At 40.1% G+C, this 20109-nt stretch overlaps 2 protein-coding genes across 3 annotated transcripts in view; one reads left to right on the top strand and one right to left on the bottom strand.

The window, feature by feature from the left end:
• The window catches only part of cep104 (centrosomal protein 104), a 36522-nt gene extending 18825 nt beyond the window's left edge, over positions 1 to 17697 (top strand). For both annotated transcript variants that reach the window (XM_088331694.1, XM_088331695.1), the window contains 9 exons: positions 807 to 1004; positions 3665 to 3721; positions 3965 to 4052; positions 4694 to 4766; positions 4880 to 4988; positions 5054 to 5192; positions 6057 to 6124; positions 7991 to 8078; positions 15443 to 17697. In XM_088331694.1, the coding sequence (XP_088187820.1) occupies positions 807 to 1004; positions 3665 to 3721; positions 3965 to 4052; positions 4694 to 4766; positions 4880 to 4988; positions 5054 to 5192; positions 6057 to 6124; positions 7991 to 8078; positions 15443 to 15579 (957 nt within the window). In that variant the 3' untranslated portion in view covers positions 15580 to 17697. The remainder of the gene's footprint in view (positions 1 to 806; positions 1005 to 3664; positions 3722 to 3964; positions 4053 to 4693; positions 4767 to 4879; positions 4989 to 5053; positions 5193 to 6056; positions 6125 to 7990; positions 8079 to 15442) is intronic.
• b3gnt7l (UDP-GlcNAc:betaGal beta-1,3-N-acetylglucosaminyltransferase 7, like) lies at positions 14168 to 19575 on the bottom strand. Its single transcript, XM_088331697.1, has one exon. It carries the CDS (start codon positions 19273 to 19275, stop codon positions 18094 to 18096), a length of 1182 nt encoding a protein of 393 aa, XP_088187823.1. The 5' UTR covers positions 19276 to 19575; the 3' UTR covers positions 14168 to 18093.
• Positions 19576 to 20109: the final 534 nt, after the last annotated feature.

The raw sequence follows: 20109 nt of genomic DNA, 5'->3' as shown, positions 1-20109 counted from the left end.
GAGGGGCCCATCATGTAACAAAGAATTTGGACTGTTTCAGAGAAGGGCTGGGTGAGGGTCACTATTTTATCATTGCTAAGGTATATTTTAGCACGGAATGATACCCGTAGTTGCTTGATTACATATTTGGACTGCATTTCTCTTTGTCTTTGGTTTCTACTTTGCAGTCTGTATAAAGAGTTTTATGACTCATTTCTTCCAGAATAAAACAGGATGTTTTTAATGTGTTTATTCCTGACAACAGATGTTGTTAAGTGTCGGCCAGAGGCCTTTAAGCTTTTGTGTTTTGTAAGATTTAACCTCCATATTCAGTTTATATTCTCCCCGCTGAAGTACAAAAGCAATTCATTTAAACAGAACCAATTAGCATGTCTGTTTTAAGGTGAAATGATCCATTTTCAAGTCACCAAGAACTTCCCTCTTTGCTCTGGGCTGTTTTTGTAGGTTTCTTTGTTTTTAAGATGAAGTGACTGTGTGACGTCTCTCTGGCTGAATTTCAGTGAAGACAGTGTCCATTTAGTTAGGGTGATAACGAAACTGCACAGTGAATATGAATGTTCATCTTCTCTTAGTATGTGACGTTTGATTTACTGTCAAACAGTCCAATCTGTAATCTGCCTTTATCTAAGGTTAAGAGGAGTTCCAGCCTTTTGACTGTGGAAAAGATGAAATAATTAATCGATACTGGATTTAATGGACATTCTATTGTTGTCAGTAGCAGTATTTAAGACCTTCTGTCTTGGCACAAAGTCACATTCAAGTAATTCTTAATCATAATAAACACACTTTTGATGTATCTTATTCAGTTCTGCATGGCGACCTTGGAGCTTGGTCCATCTGCTACCCGAGAGGTAGCATTTCGCATCATCCTGTACATGTACAAGCAGGACAGTTCGGCTGTTCTCAGCTATCTACCGCCCCATAACGCTGCTCGAAAGAACTTTTTGTTCAAAAGCTTATTTGATCGCTTCGCCAAGATCGACAAAGAGATGGTGGAAACTAAGGCAAGATTTTCAATTTCTCTTAACTAACCGTACTGTGTACTCTCAGATCACATAATCTGCAATTATTGATGGTTATCATATGGATTTTCTTTTACTTTATTGACACGGATATATTTATTTATGCTGTAGTATTTCCGCTCTATAAGGTGCAGCAAATTGAGATTACAGTAAGAACTACTTTGTTAACAAGACATTGATGTATGCCGTTGACAAAAAAAAAAAACATTTTATGCAATGGGAATCAATCAAGTGTCTGTGAAAAGCATCAACACATTGTCACTAGACCACGGGTGGTACAGATGACACATAAGATGGCATCAGAGCTTATCGCATTATCACACAATTTTTATCCACTGTGCAAGCAACACTAATTTGCATAGTCCAAATTACTTCACCTTTGCTTCAATAACCTCTCGGCTTAATGTATGCAAAGATAAAAAAGATAGTATAGTATTTTGTTGAAAGACTTTCTGTTTTCTCTATTCTCTAACGTTGTTTGGTAAAGAAGTGGAGAGACTCTTCAACCTATCAGAAAATACCGGTACTATGCAAATCAGTGTTTCTGGCACCTTGAGTGAATTAGTGTAAGAAAAAGATGTGGTCTAAAGCAGGTTTGTCAAACTCATTGTAACTCGGGGGCCACAAGATAGAACAAACATTCTGTCAGGGGCGGGACTAGTAGATTAAAGAGAAAGAAAAAGAGAGATAAAGAAGTAAGAGAGAGAAGGAGGGAAAAGGAGAGAGGGCGGCACAAAGAAAGAAAAAGAGAGATGGAGAGAGCGTGAGAAACAAAAGAGATAAAAAGTCGTGAGAGAGGGGGGAAAAAGGAGCAGAAGAAAGAAATCCAAAGAGAAATAGACAGAAGGAGAGAAAAGAGAATAAAGCGCGAAGGGTAGGAAGAGAGAAAGACAAAAGAGAGAAAAGGAAAAAAGGAAGTTAGAGCAAAATAAGTTAAAAAGACACAGAGAGCGAGAGAGAGAGAGAGAGAGAGAGAGAGAAATACAAGTACAATGTCTTTGTTCGAGGCGCCTGGCTTTGGAAACATCCAGTGGACATATTTCAACCTGAAGCTCGTTTTTCTCTTGCGCTTCTTTGAGCGTTGTCTCGCGGGCCAGATTCAATCCCTTAGTGGGCCTGATCTGGCCCGCGGGCCGCCTGTTTGACACCTGTGATCTAAAGCCTTTCCGTATGTAATTTGAACCATTGGTGGTTCAATGGTAAAAATTGGCACTTTCACCACCAGTACCTGGGTTCAATTCCTGTTGCATACAAAGTTTACCAATTTTGGTAAGCAATATTTAAATCTGAAAAATAAGAAAATATGCTATACTGTATGTACCAATTATTATACATAATTATACAGTAATAGTTGGATGAGTGGTATGTTGGAAGACTTTACCCTAATGTTTGCGACTTACTCTGGAATAGAGGTAAGATCTTAAGCCCAACCCTGACCCAAAATTCAGGCCGGTCGAGCCTGAAATCTCAATCATTACATTTGGGTTAGTTTCGGGCTCTTTTCTCGCTGACTTAAAAAAAAAAAAAAAATATTCACCTGTCATTGTTCTTTGATTCTTTTTTTTTTTCTTGTGTGTCGCGCGATGAATTAAGTCCCCCTCTCGCTTAGTGCTGAGCACGCCGCCCAGTGAATCTACATAAAGAAAAAAGTAAAAGAGATGCCCGGTACACCCTACACAAATAACATATGAAAATTCAGGTTTTCGACGGGCTGGGCCCCTCAAAACAAGTAATTAATACCCGCGGGTCCGGATTGGGCTGGAATTCTTTATGCTTAATCTTACATCTATTCGGGGAGTAATGTGTAGCAGTACTAGAAAGCTCATCCTCCCATTTTCTAATCATTTGTGTCATACTTTAAAGATCCATATCAGTTGTCAGCATAGACCATTAAGCTTATGCCAAAACGGAAGTTTTTCAGACAGGCTTGTTTACACTACTTGGAGCCATAAAAATTTTCCGACTTATCCCGACGTAGTTTTTTCTTCTTATTTTTCTCTGTTACGATTTTTACAACATGTTTATGTAACGGGTCCAATGTAACCGCGGTGTACCTGTCCCACCAAAGATCCACATTCACGCTGGACTGGATGGTGAGGTTTTTATTACAGTTTCTGCAGATGAAATGAGTCACAACATTAGCTTCTCTGCTGTCTTTGATCTCGTCGGCTGCTCAATCTAAATCCAAACAGCTTGACAACATCAATCACATTATTGTGCATGTTGAGAGATTTGTCAGCTGTGGTTATAATGTTTAAAATTAACTTTTTTTTGTGGAGCGCCAAATGACGTGTCTTACCGTTGGCAGCTCGCTCTGCAGACTGCCAACAAAACCCCGCCTTCCGGTCACATGTCAAAAGCCAAAACAAACCCTACCCCATACCAGCAGGTGGCACTTTTGGACTCATCCTTGCAGGACACTTACCAAAAACTATACACATGTTTCAGCAGGAATTTCAATAAAACAAAAGTTATTATTACACCCGTTACAGTTATCCTAGAGTGCCACATCTAATCTTATTGTAAATAATGTTCACTACGTTGCCATAAATGACAGTAAAGAACATTTTAATTCAGGTAATAGACATGGTTGATGCTTTATAGACCTGACACCACTACTTTATCCTCTTATGGTTACACAGCCCTTGGAGAAGGACATCCACTGTCTACAGGAGCTGACTGCTTCACAGGATTTGGCAGTAGGTGGAGTTGTGATTTTCACTCAACATTCTGGGTTGTAATCTCAATTTAAAACTCCAATAGACAATGGAGGCTGTCAAACAGGCTTTCGAAAAATAATAATAGTACAATGAATTCCCCCAAAAAAGAGAGAAAAGGATATGATCCATTGTCAATAAATAACCATCAATATAAATCTGCTGTTTGTTTCTTTCTTTTTGATTGTAAACAAGAATTCACATGCATGTGTTCTTTTGTTCAAGGAAAGTGATTATAAAAATACCAAAGGACAAGTATCCAAGAAAGAAGTACCTAAAGTTGAAAGAAAGACCCAAAAGACTAGTAAACAAAGTAAGTGCAGACAGATACAATTGAGTTGAGTGTCTTTTCAACTGTTTGTTTGCCACTCTCAAGCTTTGTTTCCTGTGTGCTGAACTGGTAATCTTTTAAAACACGCCGGAACAAATATCAATGGCTTCTAACAAAAATATTTACTGTGGGGTGTCTTTGAAACACAATGAAAATACTACCCTATAAATTGACTAGGTTAATAATAACTCTAACTAAAAAGTTGGCTGCGTCGTGCCTATCTACTTTTATCTTACTTTTATCATCTGTTTTCTGGCCATGGAGCGCAATATGATAGAGGAACAGTGTGCTTGTAATTTTTATTCCAGGTTGGAAACGGTGAAAATAAAAAATGGACTGTGGCAAATTCAGTACAAATTCCAACCCAAATCCCCCAAAACCGATGAAAAAAGGAATATTCTATTCGGGCGCGTCTAATAATTTCACATACCTGCACGTGCAAAAAAAGGAGTTGCAATGATGATTTCAGCGAGAAGATGGCGTCAGCAAGTACAATATTTTGACGTTACATAAACCATCTTTAAGCTGTTTATATTTACATATTTTGGAATTTTCCCTTTAATTTTTAGATTTGAAAGAGTGTGTAGTCGTTAAGTAACATGCACAATCTACTTGACTTACAGAAGTAAAAATATTGACTCAGAACAAGAAAACTCCCTCGGTAGAGGTCCAAGAATCTATCACAAACTTGGATAGGTAAGTGACATTTATACATTTGCCCTTTTAGCTGAATACAATGAACAGCAACATTCCAAATGCATTAGATGTTTGTGTTGTTGGAATATGTTACTTCAATTCACTTTTTTCAGTTTGTGTATATTCTGCGGGAAAACTGATGATTCTTTTACCGAAGATGGATTAGACCTTCACTACTGGAAGCACTGCCCCATGCTGCGTCGCTGTGATGAATGCAAACAGGTAAAATAGCACATCAACATGGAGTTGTTACCCTTCATGGAGCGTCTCATATTGTGTCTTAACAGGTTGTGGAGATCTCCAGCTTTACAGAGCATTTACTAAAGGAATGTGAAAATAGGTCCAAGTTCAGCCAGTGTCCTCATTGCTCAGAGGCAGTGGCCACTGAACAACTAACCCGACACGTACAAGGGAGCACTTGCAAACGTGAGTCCTCCATTAGAAAATGTAGATGACTCGTTGAGTGGGTAGGATGCTTATTATATAAATCTGTTTTCAGTTATATCTGACTGTTTGTACTACTGTATATTATACCCCTCCATTCATTTTCTTTTGTTAAAACATTGCTTTATTCAAATATAGTGCAGTGAAAAAAGTTTAGCCACTTTTTAAATTCCGTGTTTTTGGCATATTTATCACTCACAAAAGTTTCAGATCATTAAACCAATTTAAAATCACACAGCGACAAATACAAAATACAGTTTGGAGATGTTGATTGAATGTTGCCCATAAACTCAAGCGCTCTTGGACCATGCAGCAGGACAACGATCCCAAATACACCAGCAAGCTCATCTCTGAATGGCTCAAAATAAATCTTAAATAAGTTCTGGAGTGGCCAAATCAAAGTCCACATTTAAATCCAATTGAGATGCTATGGTGTGACCTTAACTGAGCAGTTCATGTTAGAAAACCCTTCAACATTTGATTTCGGTTATCGCTGCCAAAAGTGGCCCAACTGGCTATTAGGTTCAATGGAATCAACATTTCACATTTGCATTTTGTATTTCCTTGGATAGGTTCTGTGATATTAAAATGGGTTGGATTATCTAAAACCTTTGTGAGTGATAAATATGCCAAAAACACTTAAATCAAGAAGTGGGCAAATTATTTTTCACAGTATTTTATTGAGTTTTTCCTTGCCCTCATGTATGTTTTAGATCAGGGGATGGTGAAATAATAGTCTGTTGTTTGCAATAGTCGGGACGTGACTACTGTTTATTATCTACTCTGTTGTTCAGGGTACGATCTCAGACTGCAAGGTAGCTTAAAGGTGTCCCGTTTCTCTTTCAGCTCCCACCTCTGGTAAATCTTCCAGTCACTGCCCTTTGTGTCACACCAACTTTTCATTGGGAGAAGCGGTAAGATAGTGGACATTACTATCACCATCCCTTGCCATCTTCAATTGTGTTATTTTAATAGTTTATTTAGATTTTTTTTTTTAAAAGGCGGGGAGGCGGTGGGCGGTTGAGTGAAATGACTTTTTCTGTCAATGATCTTTTTAGGGAAATGTAAACAAAAAAAATCTTATTATTTGGTATGTATTCTGAGAGGAGCAATGGTTCACAGAAACCATTCTTTATGTGACACAATTAAAATTTAATCTATCTATCTACCCTGGTCATATCTTGGCGGGGGGGGCAGTGGCTCAGGAGGTAGAGCGCTCGTCTTGGGATCAAGATCATGGCCACAAACTTTTTTTGACAAAAATTACGGGAGCCATGGGTGGTACAGTATTTGTTGTTTGATGATGTGATTTTCAAAATTTCGGAGAAAAATGTTTTTTCCCCGGTGATTTTGGATGTTGTTATATACTGCTGCCAGTCCTTACAGAGGACCAACTCATCTCTGAAGGGCAGGATGATGCTATACATTGAAAAACAACCGCAACCATATGATGAAAGTGCTATATCTGAGCCAGTTCGGGGGTTTATCTTGCTACTGATAACCATAGAACCCAGTACTGTTTCATGTGTGGGAGTAAACCCTTACCCCCAAAAATCAGCCTGCCGAGGAGGGATGGGTGCCACCAAACTGTAGTTGTCCATGACACACTACAGAAAGTGTTGCCCCTATGACCCTACCAGTTAAGGGATCTGTAAACCTTGAACCAAATTGTCAATGTTATTATTGGGCCGGGCCGCGGAAATATCATCAGCCATTAAACTGGTCTGTAGTACAGCTGACTCGCAAAGCCTTTATGAACCGCGCGGGATTCTGAAATGAACGAGAAAGGCGTTGTGGGAAGTAATCCCGTCAATCTGAACTGAATGAATTGAACATAATTTGACGGGATTGTGGAAAGTAAGTTGGTTACCCTGAGAGATAAATGAATACATGGCTGCATTAATTCAAAACCTTTGTCACATATGATGCTTAGTTTGAGCTGAGAAACATTAAAACAACATTTTTTTACTCTTGCATATCTGGTACTAAAACTAAAAACAGTGTGATAATGAAATAATACCTAACGCCGTTTTATGATTCGTCTGTATCCTCAGTGGCCTAGTGGATAGGACCCAGTACTTTCCCTGCCGCAATCCGGGTTTAATTCCCGTTGCTATTAATGTTACGCAATTGTGAAAAACCATCCATGTCCCTCAGTGCTTTTACCATTGCTATGAGGTTCGAGCCCTGTTGCCACCATCTTTATGCAATTACGATCCTCTATGAATTTATCGATTGATCAATAATTGCACAAATATGGCAACACATTTCCAATTTTTCCGCATAAAAGGCACAACAGGTTATAAGGCACACATTCAAATTTCTGGGCAATTTGGGGTTTTTGGGTCGAGCTCACAGTCCGGAAAGTATGATTCGTTATCCTTATTTTTTTACCATTTTCGTTTAACGGGCCGCACTAAAAAGCCTGATGAGCAGTATTTGGCCTGCGGGCCATAGTTTGCCTACCCTTGATCTTAGTCCTTACAAGTAGAATCTGTTCAATGAGACATGACACAAATAGTGTAAAATGCAGACATGACATGGAGCTTCTTAACGTAAACACACCCCTCAAAGTTGTTAGGGGGATGGATATTACAGGAAAGTCACACTCTGGCTGCCAGTGCCCTCACCAGATGCTATGAAAGGCTGCAGTGTTGTGGAAGGAAGGAGGGCTGCCACTTCCTCGCTCACTGGATCTACAGTTGCCCGTGGCCGTTAGCGATTGAACGTCCCCACTAGGCATGACTGTACTTACTGAGCTTCATTTGTACCCCTTGCAGGCCTGGAAGGCTCACCTGACGGGGAGTGACGGATGCAAACAAAACTCACGCAGGGCTGCGGTAACCCAGAGAACCCAACCAGCACAAGGTGAAGCATTCATACGACTTGTCCGTACATCCACTAGCAAAACACACCATAGCAACCTGTGAACGCAGGTTAGAAAGTGCAACTTTGGCCAATAGAGCTAACTTTGTGATAGAATGTAGTATCAGTAAGTCAAGTCAATCCTTATTTTTTTGTATTGCCCTTAACTCATTCAATGCCATAATGAATAAATCTGTTTTTAGAAGCATAGGACATCAAGTGCCAAAACGTCAAAATATATTTTTCTTGTTTCATTTAAAAGAAAAAAAGAAACATTACAAATGGTCTGGCGCTGCTCATCCATAAATATCAAGCCTCTGGGAATTATTTCAATATGATAAATCACCCCTAAATGGCAAAAATGTCTTTGATCAGATCTTTGTCCACACATCAAGGAAACCCCCATTTGCTAGTCTTACTTCCTGTTTCCGACGAATGAGTGCGTGTAGGCGGCGCCATATGGCGAGTAGATGTAGTAAAGCAGTGTGGTGACAGTCGTAAAAAATGGACGAATAGTAATAGGCAATTAACTCATCAAAAGAGCTTTTTCCTTTCAACAAAAGATGACTAAGTCCCATCGTCATCATTGAAGAGAGGCAAGAGGTTTCGGGCACGTCCGCCGGAACGCGATCGCCATGGTCACTAAAATCATGTAAACAAGTCACTGAAAAATTCTGGTATTTTGCCAGGAGAATGCCCTTTATGGTATGCATTGTTTAGATATTTGCGATTTCACAAATGCAAAGAAACAAGCACCAAAGTGGAAGTTCTGGCTACAAATGATGTTGCAAGGGCATCAACAGACATCTTTTTTATGTTTGTAATTATTTTTTTTTGACTGTCCTTAGAGTACAGGTGTTGAGCTCATTTTCACAGAGGGCCACACCAGCGTAATGGCTGTCGTCAAAGGACTTGATGTCACTAATAAATTTAATGACGGGGTTAAAACATATGTAGGTCTGTAGAAGGATGGGCACCACCAAGCTGTACTTGCCTAGGACACACCACCGGAAATGGTTCCACCTACGACGATAGTGTTTAAGACATCCAACCAATCAACCAACCACCCAATGTCATTGGTATGTAAAATAATGTAATTAAGAATTTATTAAATGATGAAGTCCAAAACATCACAGTTGCATTTAAAAAAAGAGTTACTACACATATAAAACATGGTTTCAATTAAATACAGTGAAACCTCTACTTAATAGCTACTCAAGCCACGAGAAGTTCTAGTTACTTTATATCTTTTGAGGAAACTATTTGCCTGAACTAGAAAAAAAAATGAGTTATGAAAACTTCCAACATTACCCTTCAAGTATTTAAAGTCGTTCTATTATCATTTTATTATCTATATTTTTACGTTCAATTACAATGTGAATGTGTTTTTAAAACAAGTCAAGTCACATTTATTTGTATAGCCCTTAATAACAAAATGTCTCAAAGGACTGCACAGGTAACATCTACAGTGTTCATTTTACCTCTGAAAAGTGATGGGTCCAGGGGACTCGCATTCTCAAAAATCTATGGGTCCCAACAGAGACCTATGGGTCCCCAAAATTTAGTGTTATCGAGGTTGAAATTGTAAATCGGTGACAAATATATAATATAAATCTATACATTCATTCCGTTTTAATCATCACAGTTTATTGGTAATACAAATCAGTTATCACTTTAAGATTTTTCAGTTCACAACAATACTGTACATTATACAAAATAATATTGCTGAAATAATTATATTAATATATATTTTCATTCAGTTTTAATCATCACAGTTAATTGGTAATACAAAGCACTTATCACTTCAGATTTTTCAGTTCATATATTCTTCGTGGTTTCCTGTCCCGCCACAGTTGTAATGCCTTCTCAAGGTCCAATCCATTATCATCCTCCTCATAGCGTAACCAGGAATATAATTTAGTCCATTTTGGCAGAAAAGTCCTTTTCTTGCTAGGAGTATTCTTTTGTTTATTTTCTTTTGTCGAAACGTTCGCTTCAACACACGTGTTTTCCTTGCCTTCGCGATCTTCTGAAGAATTTCTCCGCTGTTTTTTCGTGCCGGAATTATTGCCGTTGTTATCACTTTCTGCATTTTGTTTCGACTTATTAATTTCACTGAAGAAATGACCAATTTTGTGTTGATTTTCACCTTCCCTCAACTACAACCACCAACAATGACGTAATCTCGAAGCTACGAGATCTCGTTTGCCGAGATCGGCGTGCAGACGAAAACTCAATCCGCGAGACCAAAATAACAATGGCAGATCTGCCTGATGAAAAGTTTGGAGTGCGGTAAATCTTTGTTAAAAAAAAGTAATCGGGTAATAATGACAATTTTGTGTCAAAAAAGTTGAGTCCCGGGGACACACGTTGATTTGACTCTATGCGTCCCCAGCAAAAATGATGAGTCTAGGACGCGGGCAAACGAGAACACTGCATTTATACCATCCACTGATCTAAAACATGCGGGCAGCATCGACGCAGCTTCCCATCTCTGCCGGCTGGTCGATGCAGGCCTTAACATGCTTCAGGTCCAGATGCTGGTCCACTGACTCATCTAGAATAGTCCGCCTCCCTCGTAACACCACCAGCCAGGCTTTTTAGTGATCAATAAGATGGGTTTTATAGTTATTTGGGTTTAACATGGATCCTTTTAGGAGCTGAGCACGGATGAATTGGTAATCAGTCATTGTGTATTGGGAACATTCGGTTGGGATACGTGAAAATTAATCCCAAATGTAAGACTGTGTAAAAATAAGATAAAAAATTCTTAGGGACATTTTAGGCTCATTTATATCTCAATTTCACTCATTGGCATTAATATGGAAATACTGGCGTCTAGTGGCAGTGAGCCGTCATAGTAGACAGGCAGTCTGGGAAATGTAGTTTTTGATCAAAGCACTGCAGTGTAAAGACAAGCTCCTTCATATCATCGAACAATTCGAGTCAATCTTTTCTCGCCATAAGATGGACTGTGGAGAGGCCAAAGAGTTTGTACATCGTATCCACCTTGTTGATGATAAGCCGTTCCGTCTACCCTACAGACGTATACCACCAAGTCAGTATGAAAAACTGAGGACAACTCTGAACGAGATGGAAGAGAAAGGAATTATTCAGAAGTCGACTAGCGACTATGCATCTGCGCTTGTTCTCATATGGAAGCGGAATGGAGAACTAAGGGTATGTACTGATTTCAGAAGGCTTAATGCAAGAACCATAAAGGATGCCTACCCACTACCGCATCAAGCTGATGCTTTGGCCGCACTTGGGGGAAATGCCTTTTTCTCCACAATGGATCTGACGTCAGGCTACTACAATGTCCCCTTGCACCCTGACGACAAAAAGTACACGGCATTCTCCTCACCATTCGGCCTTCACGAGTACAACCGGCTCCCTCAGGGACTTTGCAACAGCCCAGCAACATTTATGAGGATGATGATGTCAATATTTGGTGATCAGAATTTCATGAGCCTATTATGTTACCTCGACGATCTGATGGTGTTTGCCCCCACAGAGGAAGTTGCACTCCAACGCCTGCAGATGGTGTTTACTCGCCTTAAGGAACACAACCTCAAGCTCGCACCCAAAAAGTGTTTTTTCCTCAGACGGACTGTGAAATTTCTTGGGCATGTCATCAGTGAGGATGGAATTCGGACTGACCCCGAGAAAGTGAGAGCGATAAATGACGTACAAGTCGCTGATCTAATGGAGTCGGATGGCAAGACGCCATGCCCTAGTAAAATCAGATCTTTTCTAGGCATGGTGATGTATTTCCAAAGCTTCATTGAAGCATGTTCTGCGAAGGCAAAACCTCTGTTCAGGCTCACATATGAATCTGGTGACAAGCATAAGCGCAAGAGAGACCGCAAGAAAGGTCAAGTGAAGCTGACGCCTGCAGATTGGTCCGATGCATGCCAGAACGCCTTTGAAACACTGAAGCACGACCTCGTGACAGGTGTCACTCTGGCGCACCCAGATTTTGATGCGCCGTTTATTCTGGCTGTCGACGCATCCTTTGATGGGATTGGAGCAGTCCTGTCACAGCTGCCACCTGGTGGAAAAGTAGCCAGACCAGTCGCCTTTGCAAGTAAGACGCTCTCTCGCTCCCAGCTCAACTACCCTGCACACAGGCTCGAATTTCTTGCCTTGAAATGGGCAGTATGTGATAAATTCAGCCATTGGTTGAAAGGAAGACACTTTACCACGTGGACCGACAATAACCCACTTACATACATTTTGACCAAACCAAGACTTGATGCGTGTGAACAGCGGTGGGTAGCGAAGCTAGCTGCATACAATTTTGACCTGAAGTACATTCCCGGCCCAAAGAACATCGTAGCCGACGCTCTGAGCCGTGAGCCATTTGTACGGTCATGTGTGGGTCATCGCCTTGTTACCGAGCCCTATACTTCGCTCTTGGACCAAGTCAACAGGGTGAACAACAGTACTGTGCAAGAGGTGTTCAGAGTATCCAACAATTGTCACGCTGTTGTAGACGAGAGTGCTGGGACATCAGACGAGTCAGTAAAAAGGGCAATTCCATCAGGCTCCAATGGTTCTGTGACATCAGAAGAAGTTGCTGCTGTCTTCAGTGCTCAGTCCACTGGTGGCGTGGGTCAAGTGATGGGAACAGATGCCAACTTCAATCTTCTGCAGAAGGGAGATCAGTCAACGGCACTCCCACAGAGTCAGCTTGTTGGTTTACAAGAACAGGACAACACAATAAGCAGAACCATGTACTTTGTGCATAGACACAAGAGACCTACCAGGCGTGAGAGAGCTGTCGAGTCGCCTAGTGTGATGAAACTACTGAAGCATTGGAGCAGACTCACCATACAGAATGGCATGCTCTACAAAATAAGGAAAGATCCTCACATGGCCAAGAAAATCTTCCAGTTTGTGGTGCCTGATTCATTGAAACAGAAAGTCCTTCAAGGTTTACATGACTCAGCAGGTCACCAAGGCCAGAACCGTACTTTGTCTCTGGTGAGGCAAAGATTCTTCTGGAATGGCATGGAACGTGATGTTGTGAATTATGTTAAATCCTGTCAGCGCTGTGTAGTAGGGAAAACACCGGAACCACACAACCGTGCACCACTCAAGAACATAGTCACCTCTGAGCCTATGGAGTTGGTCTGTATAGACTTTTGGACTGCTGAGCAAGAGAACAAGTCTGTAGATGTCCTGGTCGTAACTGATCATTTCTCCAAGATGGCGCATGCCTTCCCTTGCAGGAATCAAACCGCCAAACAAGTTGCTCGCCGTCTGGGGTAGTGTGAGGAGGGTAACGAGGACAGCGGAGAAAATAATCGGGACTACACTTCCCTCCATTCAGGACATTGGCCAGAAGCGCTGCTTATCCCATGCTAAGAACATTACCGGGGACCCCTCTCACCCCCATCATGGACTATTCACTCTGCTAGCCTCTGGGAAGAGGTACTGCAGTGTGCGGTGCAGGACCACCGGTGCAGGACCACCAGGCTCCGCAATAGTCTAGTCCCCCTGGCCATTAGTTAAATGGTCAATCTAACATATAGTTAACTTAAATCTAAACGGCTGCTAATTTGACTTTTGCACTAGTGGCAGTTTTTTTTTATATAGCTTGCCACTCCTTGCACATTGATCTCTGCACTATTGTTACTTACAGTGTTATTACTTACAGTGTTATTGTTTACAAAATAATGGTACTGTGTACCTGACTTGTTAACCTGACTGCCCATCTTGCACATCTGGTTAGCGTCTCTTCTTGCACTATCGGCACTATGGTAAATAACACAATACAGCTTTATTTATATCTGTACACTGAAGGACACTGAGGGAAACTGTGGGAGTCAGATCCATCGACATTTCGTTCTGTATACACGTGTACTAGAATGACAATAAAGTAGATCTGAATCTGAATCTCTGAATCTGAATCTATGCCCATTTTTTTTTAGACACTCAGACATTTTCGAGCTCTGGCAGGCCACAAATAACGATTTGGCCAGCCACGTTTGGTCTGTGGGCCATGAGTTTGACACATTCACTTTAGAGCTACAGTATCAGGTTTTGGACCAAATAGAAATGTTCATTGATTGCAGTTGTCAGACCAAAACAATGTGCAACAAAGAGCTCTTTCGGTACCATTTTTCAAAAATTTGGTAAACCCTGCTATCAAATAGCAGCTGATCATTTCGTGTGTTTTAAGGAATCTTAATGGTCACGACATATCTCTTTGTGTTGCTTTCTGTGCCACAGTTTACTTGATCATTCACAAAATGTCAAGTCATGTTTATTTGTATAGCCATTAATCACACGGAGTCTCAAAGGGCTGCACACAACAGAGATTATTGCAAACCACAGACTATTATGACACCATCCCCCGATCTAAAATCTATACAAGGGCAAGGAAAAACTCAAAAATCTCAACATGAGGAAAATGAAAAAATGCTCTGTAAATAAACTAATTTGGATTATACCATGTGATCTTGGCAACTTAAAAGTGTCAACAAAAACGAGCCCAACATGGAAAATGCTTATTTCCAAGGGTGTTCTTTCGGAAACTCATAGCAGGTAAGTCACCAGGATGACAACACAATCAATACTGTACTGGTGCTTTTTTTTACACGGGTCACCAAAATCAACAATTATCAGTATTTTTGATTGGAACAACAGTTGAGGAATTCTTCATAATTAAGCATTGTAGAAGACAAGTACTTATTTTGCAAAATGTGATGTACAAGGGGGGATGGGGGGGTCACCAACCTTTTCTGGAGCTTTTTTTTTTGTTTCTTGATAAATGCGAAAGGCTACCTGTTGTATATGCATTTCGTGAAATAACAACCCGTCTTGTCATTACTATATTATTCTGAGCAGGTAGTAAATGTTAAAAGTAGGGGATACTTTTGTGTATTTTTGATTAAAGAATTTTGTTGAATTATGTATTTTTGTAATTTATTTTAAGTATTTTTTTATTTTTTTATGAAACACAAAGTCCTTTATCGGACAGAGCCCTTTATCCATTGATCTGTCACAAAAGCGAAGGAAGTAACATCACAAGTTTGTTTTTCAAGAGAAAAACCCCTACCCAAAAAAACAGCCTGGAGAGCGACAGGCGTGGCCATGGTTATACTTGGTAGAGAAAGTGGCAGTTAAGGGATCTTTGAGTTTAAACGTTTTAATTCCAGTTAACATTTTTTTGACCCCTTTAGTGATATTGATATCAGTACTAATCAAGCCTATAGATGTTGTTTGTACTAACGCACAGAAAATAACAGATTCAAAATGACACCATGTTTATGTTCTTTGTTACGTTAGACTACTTTGTTTTGGTAATATAAAGCTTTTGATTTACATTACTAACGGTTGGGTTCCCTGTTTGTGCCCAGGTAGGACTGTGGCTAGCACAAAGTTGACCCGCACCTGGTCTGTGGACACCCGAGGTAGAGGCAGGCCTTTGGGAAGAGGCAGTCAGATCCCGTCTCTGACACCCCTTGCTAAAGGACACACATCTGGGAAATGCTGATGGTTCAAGAAGAAGCACCATCATCTAGTTGCGGAGTATTAATAGTGTCACTCGTGAAGTCTTGGTCCTAATCTTTCAATATTATTTTGGAAATACCACCTTGCATGTTGTCTGTATGATGAATGCAATGTAATGTTAACTTTCAGAAAGAGACCGAAATTCGAATTTGATTACAAAACAACAGATAACATTTAACAATCATATATGTTTACTAAACAGGATATGAACTCTTCGGCTCTTAACTTTGGAACAGCACATTCAATTTGACTCCATTTAGAACAGGGGCGGGGAAACTACAATCCACGGACCACATCCAGCCTGGCAGGCTTTTTAATCCAACTGTCCGAATACAAATCAAAGTATAATGACAGTATATATTTATACTGTATACATAATAGTAAAAAATACTACTAATTAAAATAAGGTATTTTTTATTGGGGTGCCATTTTTTTCCCATTGTCCATTTATGTGACCTCTGCAAAATTACTACAAAATGGGTTTGTTTTATGTTATACTGTCACTTTGGATAGTTATTGTATGAACTGAAATAGTGTTGTTTGTGTCCCTTGTGACAAAAAAATCAAATTTAAAAAACAGACAAAAAATAGACACCCCAAAAAAAAACTACAAAATTACTACAAAACTAAATATTAAATATATTTCGGTTTTACATCAATCCTGAAAAGAAATACTACAGAAATACCACAAAAAAATACCATTAGAGTGACACTGGAATCCGGAAATACAGTACTACAAAAATACTACTACAGAAATACTACGAAACAGAACTACACTACTGTTACAAAAATTAATGTAAAATCCAGCGCCTAAACGGACCTAATACAATATTTTTCTTTAAATGTGACCATTTTGAAACCAATTTGCGGAAACTTATCTTATTGAAAAGAAATATTAAAATAAACATAACATGTATACGTCTGCATGTATATTTATTCATTAATGAGAAAAATTGGATCGGTGCCAAATTCTTTAACCCAATCAAAAGTTTGTCCACCCCTGATTTGGACTGTAAATACACTGTAGTGATTTCATGCAATATATATTTTGACATTATGAAATTATCTTAACGCACACAAAAATACATTTGGCTGATTTGTGCCGTCGATAGGATTAAAATATCAGCAGATACATATTTTACAAATGGACACAAAAGCATAGACTCTCCAAAAAATATGAAATACTGTACTTTGAAAACAGACCTGCCCTGCTACATAATTGAGTTTTACTGCTTAAGTCTCTGGCATATGGCAAATAGAACCATCTGTATCTGTCTTCCACCAAGATCTCCTCCAATGTCATCTCCAGGTGTCACTCGGTCAAACAAAGGCCCTACTCGAGATACTATTTGACAGCTGGTTGATATGTACTATACTTCGTGCTGTTGAGTGCGACAAGTAAACTGTAAATACACGCATTTTTCTTTAGGTCACACAAGGTTTGCTATCAAAATAGGTGACACTTTCTAGTTAAGTTTAGCTCATTAGAAATGCTGCATTGCTAAAGATATTGGTAATGTGAATTAGGATTTTTTTGGCTGTGTCTGTATAGGTGTGTATGTTTACGTAAACATTGCAATACTTATATGATCAAGCATATGAGGTTTCTAACGAGACAGGTTTCCATACCAGGGAAATCATGAATTTATTACAGCAGTTTGGGTTATGCACAACTTATAAGGGACATGGAATGGAAAAATCTAAATCATGATGAATCAAACATTCACTTTTTTCATATTCGGTTGCAGAACTTTGCAGTCAATGACGGCCTGACGTTTGGAGCACAACTGCAAACATTTTGGTTTAATTTTCAACAAATAATTGTACGCTCAGAGTCAAGTATCCAATACAGCTGTACATCCTTGCGTGAGGCATTCATACAGACTTTGTATGTGTACATTTATGTGGGAGTATGCATTCAGAACCTTTCTTTTTATTGATGTTTACAGAGATGAGCCATATATCTGTGTCCCACCATAAATGAACATGAGTGTAAGAATGTATTATTTGTATTTGAGATTTTTATAGAGTACTATGTACATCATCAGTAACAATGACTATTTTTTTCAGAAAACTAGTAAATAAACAGATATACATTGTTGTTTTTGTATCAGTTACTTTTCCTTAATTCATGAAACAGAAAACTATAATAAAACAGAATGTCAGACATTTTGGTTTATTTTCATGCCCTGATTTAGTTGACAAACACCATGAAACAGCCACACCACGTTTAACTCTCGATCTATGAGGCTCAAATTTGAAATGGCACTTGGAATTGCGCTGTGGTGCGGCATAGTAGTGGTTTCAAAGTCAAGTCACATTTATTTATATAGCCCTTAATGACAAAAATGTCACAAAGGACTGCACGGGATTGCAATTACACAATTACCTGATCTTAAACCAACACAAAAGTAATGTAATAAGGACTCCGAAATCAACAAATTTTACTGTGGAAGTCAACCGCAACCTGATACTGCATCGGAATTGTATCGAGGTGTCATGTTATGGAGGCCTTCCGTGCACAAACCAGTTCTTCCTGGTGCACCAGGCTCCACATCTTAAGGAGTTCATGGGTGCTCAGTTTGTGCACCACAATAAGGTTCTTGTAAAAGCACGGCTCATTGTTCATTGGGCTTACCCTACGCCTGGTGATACCAAAAGTTCTGAAGCCGGAGTGCATCTCTGGGCTCAGGGTGAGCTTCTGCAGGCACATGCCCAAAAATACATCATCAATGGGGTAAAGCTCCAGTTCCTCCGAGACCACAAAGAGATTCCTGGCCAGCTGGGAGGACATGAGAAACCCTCCTCCACCCACATAGGGAGGGTATGGCTTATCATAAAGCTCCCTTGGGATATAGTATTTACTCTGTCTGTTCCGTATAGGGATAGCCTTTGAGATAGTGTCCCCTACAAATAAACTGGCCTCCTTGTGAACCTTTACCTTGAAGTTGATGAGGTCCAGTAGGTTGTTGGTGTTCACAAACACATCATCATCCCCTTTGAATATAAACCGCACATCTGAGCAGTAGATGTTGAACCATTTGAGGAAGTTGACCTCTTTCAAGGTCAGGTTGAAAAATGTGTCCATGAAATCCCACTGCAGGATGTCGCCATAAATCTGGTCCTCAAATTCGATCAGCTTCTGCAAGTTCTTAGCATCTTTACCAACAGAAGGACTTCCCAAAAGAAAAAGTGTTTTAATGCGCTTTCCTCCCGCTGTGTACTCCCTGCCCCAGGTTTTGCGCACTGCTTCGCGTCGATCGTGTTGTTCAATGACGGACTTGACCACCATGAGGAGATGCACCCCGTCCGTGCATTTCTCCGGATGGTTGATAAGCATGGGGAAGTACCTGCAGTGGCGGTGCAAGACGAACTGGTGAAATCTCGGGTCCAGCCTCCGGAACCAATCCTTTGTCTTGACTGCGGTATCCTCGCTGCAATTTAGCTCCTGCGCGTCCCAGAAAGGAGCGCTCTGGTTTGGGAACTGCTGCGCCTCCGGGAAGCTGAGATGACCACGGTGCGTAAAAGCCTGCTTGTTCGTGCGCCTCATGAAGCTGCCCGTAGTGTCCCTCTCTGGTATCTTGAACTTGTAGATCAAAAGGAGGGAGGCAAAGAAAAATGGCAGGCTCAGAAGAGGTTTTGGCAGACAGAGCCGCTTTCTTCGGAAATATTGTTCCATGGTGCTCAGTCCAGTGGAACGTGGGTCTCCAACGCTTCACCTCGGATCGACATCATGATGTCCCCTTAACTTTGTTTCACTAGTCTCCAGTTTTCGAATCCTCCACGACCACTGTGCAGTCGAAAACCCGGAGATAACTTGAACCCGGGGCTGTTCTTGGCCATGCTAGCGCTCAAGCTTTTGAAATAGAGCAAAATCCGGTGGACAACGTCACCCGGGCCCCAAACTTTTCTACTATGGGCTGAAAACACGAACGCACACAGACCCATCCGTGGTCAGACGCAATCTCCTCCTTCAAAGTATGTCCTCCCCTTTGGCAACAGGTGTCCATGACAAGTTTGCTAAATATCAACTCAACCCCAAAGTTGCAAAACGGTCAGGCATCTCTTTTGTGTCTTTATTGTTGTTGCTGTCAATCTGTAACATATCCACATATAATTTGATATTGCCGGTATTATTATTTATTGCACAATTACGGTGTCCGGCGGAGGAATATTGCGCCTAATTACAATATTTTTGCCCTCTAACGCAATACTTAGCAATATAATGTGATGCGATTGCGTTTCAATGAAATATGTATTGGGTTATTTTGACATAATTATTGAGTAAATTGCAATAATTTGCCAAATTAAAAAGTTTTGCGATAAAATTGCAAACATTCTCCAAACACAACTATATTTAATATAGTAGGGCTACTCGACCCCCCAACAAATCAATTTAATCACTTCTATGGGTTGGACTACCGTTTTTCTCCCCTTAAAACTGCTCATCAACACACACATTTATATATACTGTAATACAATTTTCCTCTCCATGCTTTCTATTTTACACACA

This window comes from Urocampus carinirostris, chromosome 3 (genome assembly GCF_059441175.1).
Source record: "Urocampus carinirostris isolate Australia breed hairy pipefish chromosome 3, RoL_Ucar_1.0, whole genome shotgun sequence".
In the NCBI taxonomy this organism is placed as follows: domain Eukaryota; kingdom Metazoa; phylum Chordata; class Actinopteri; order Syngnathiformes; family Syngnathidae; genus Urocampus; species Urocampus carinirostris.
Note: the sequence above shows the minus strand (reverse complement) of the source record. Positions and strands in the feature narration are given on the sequence as shown.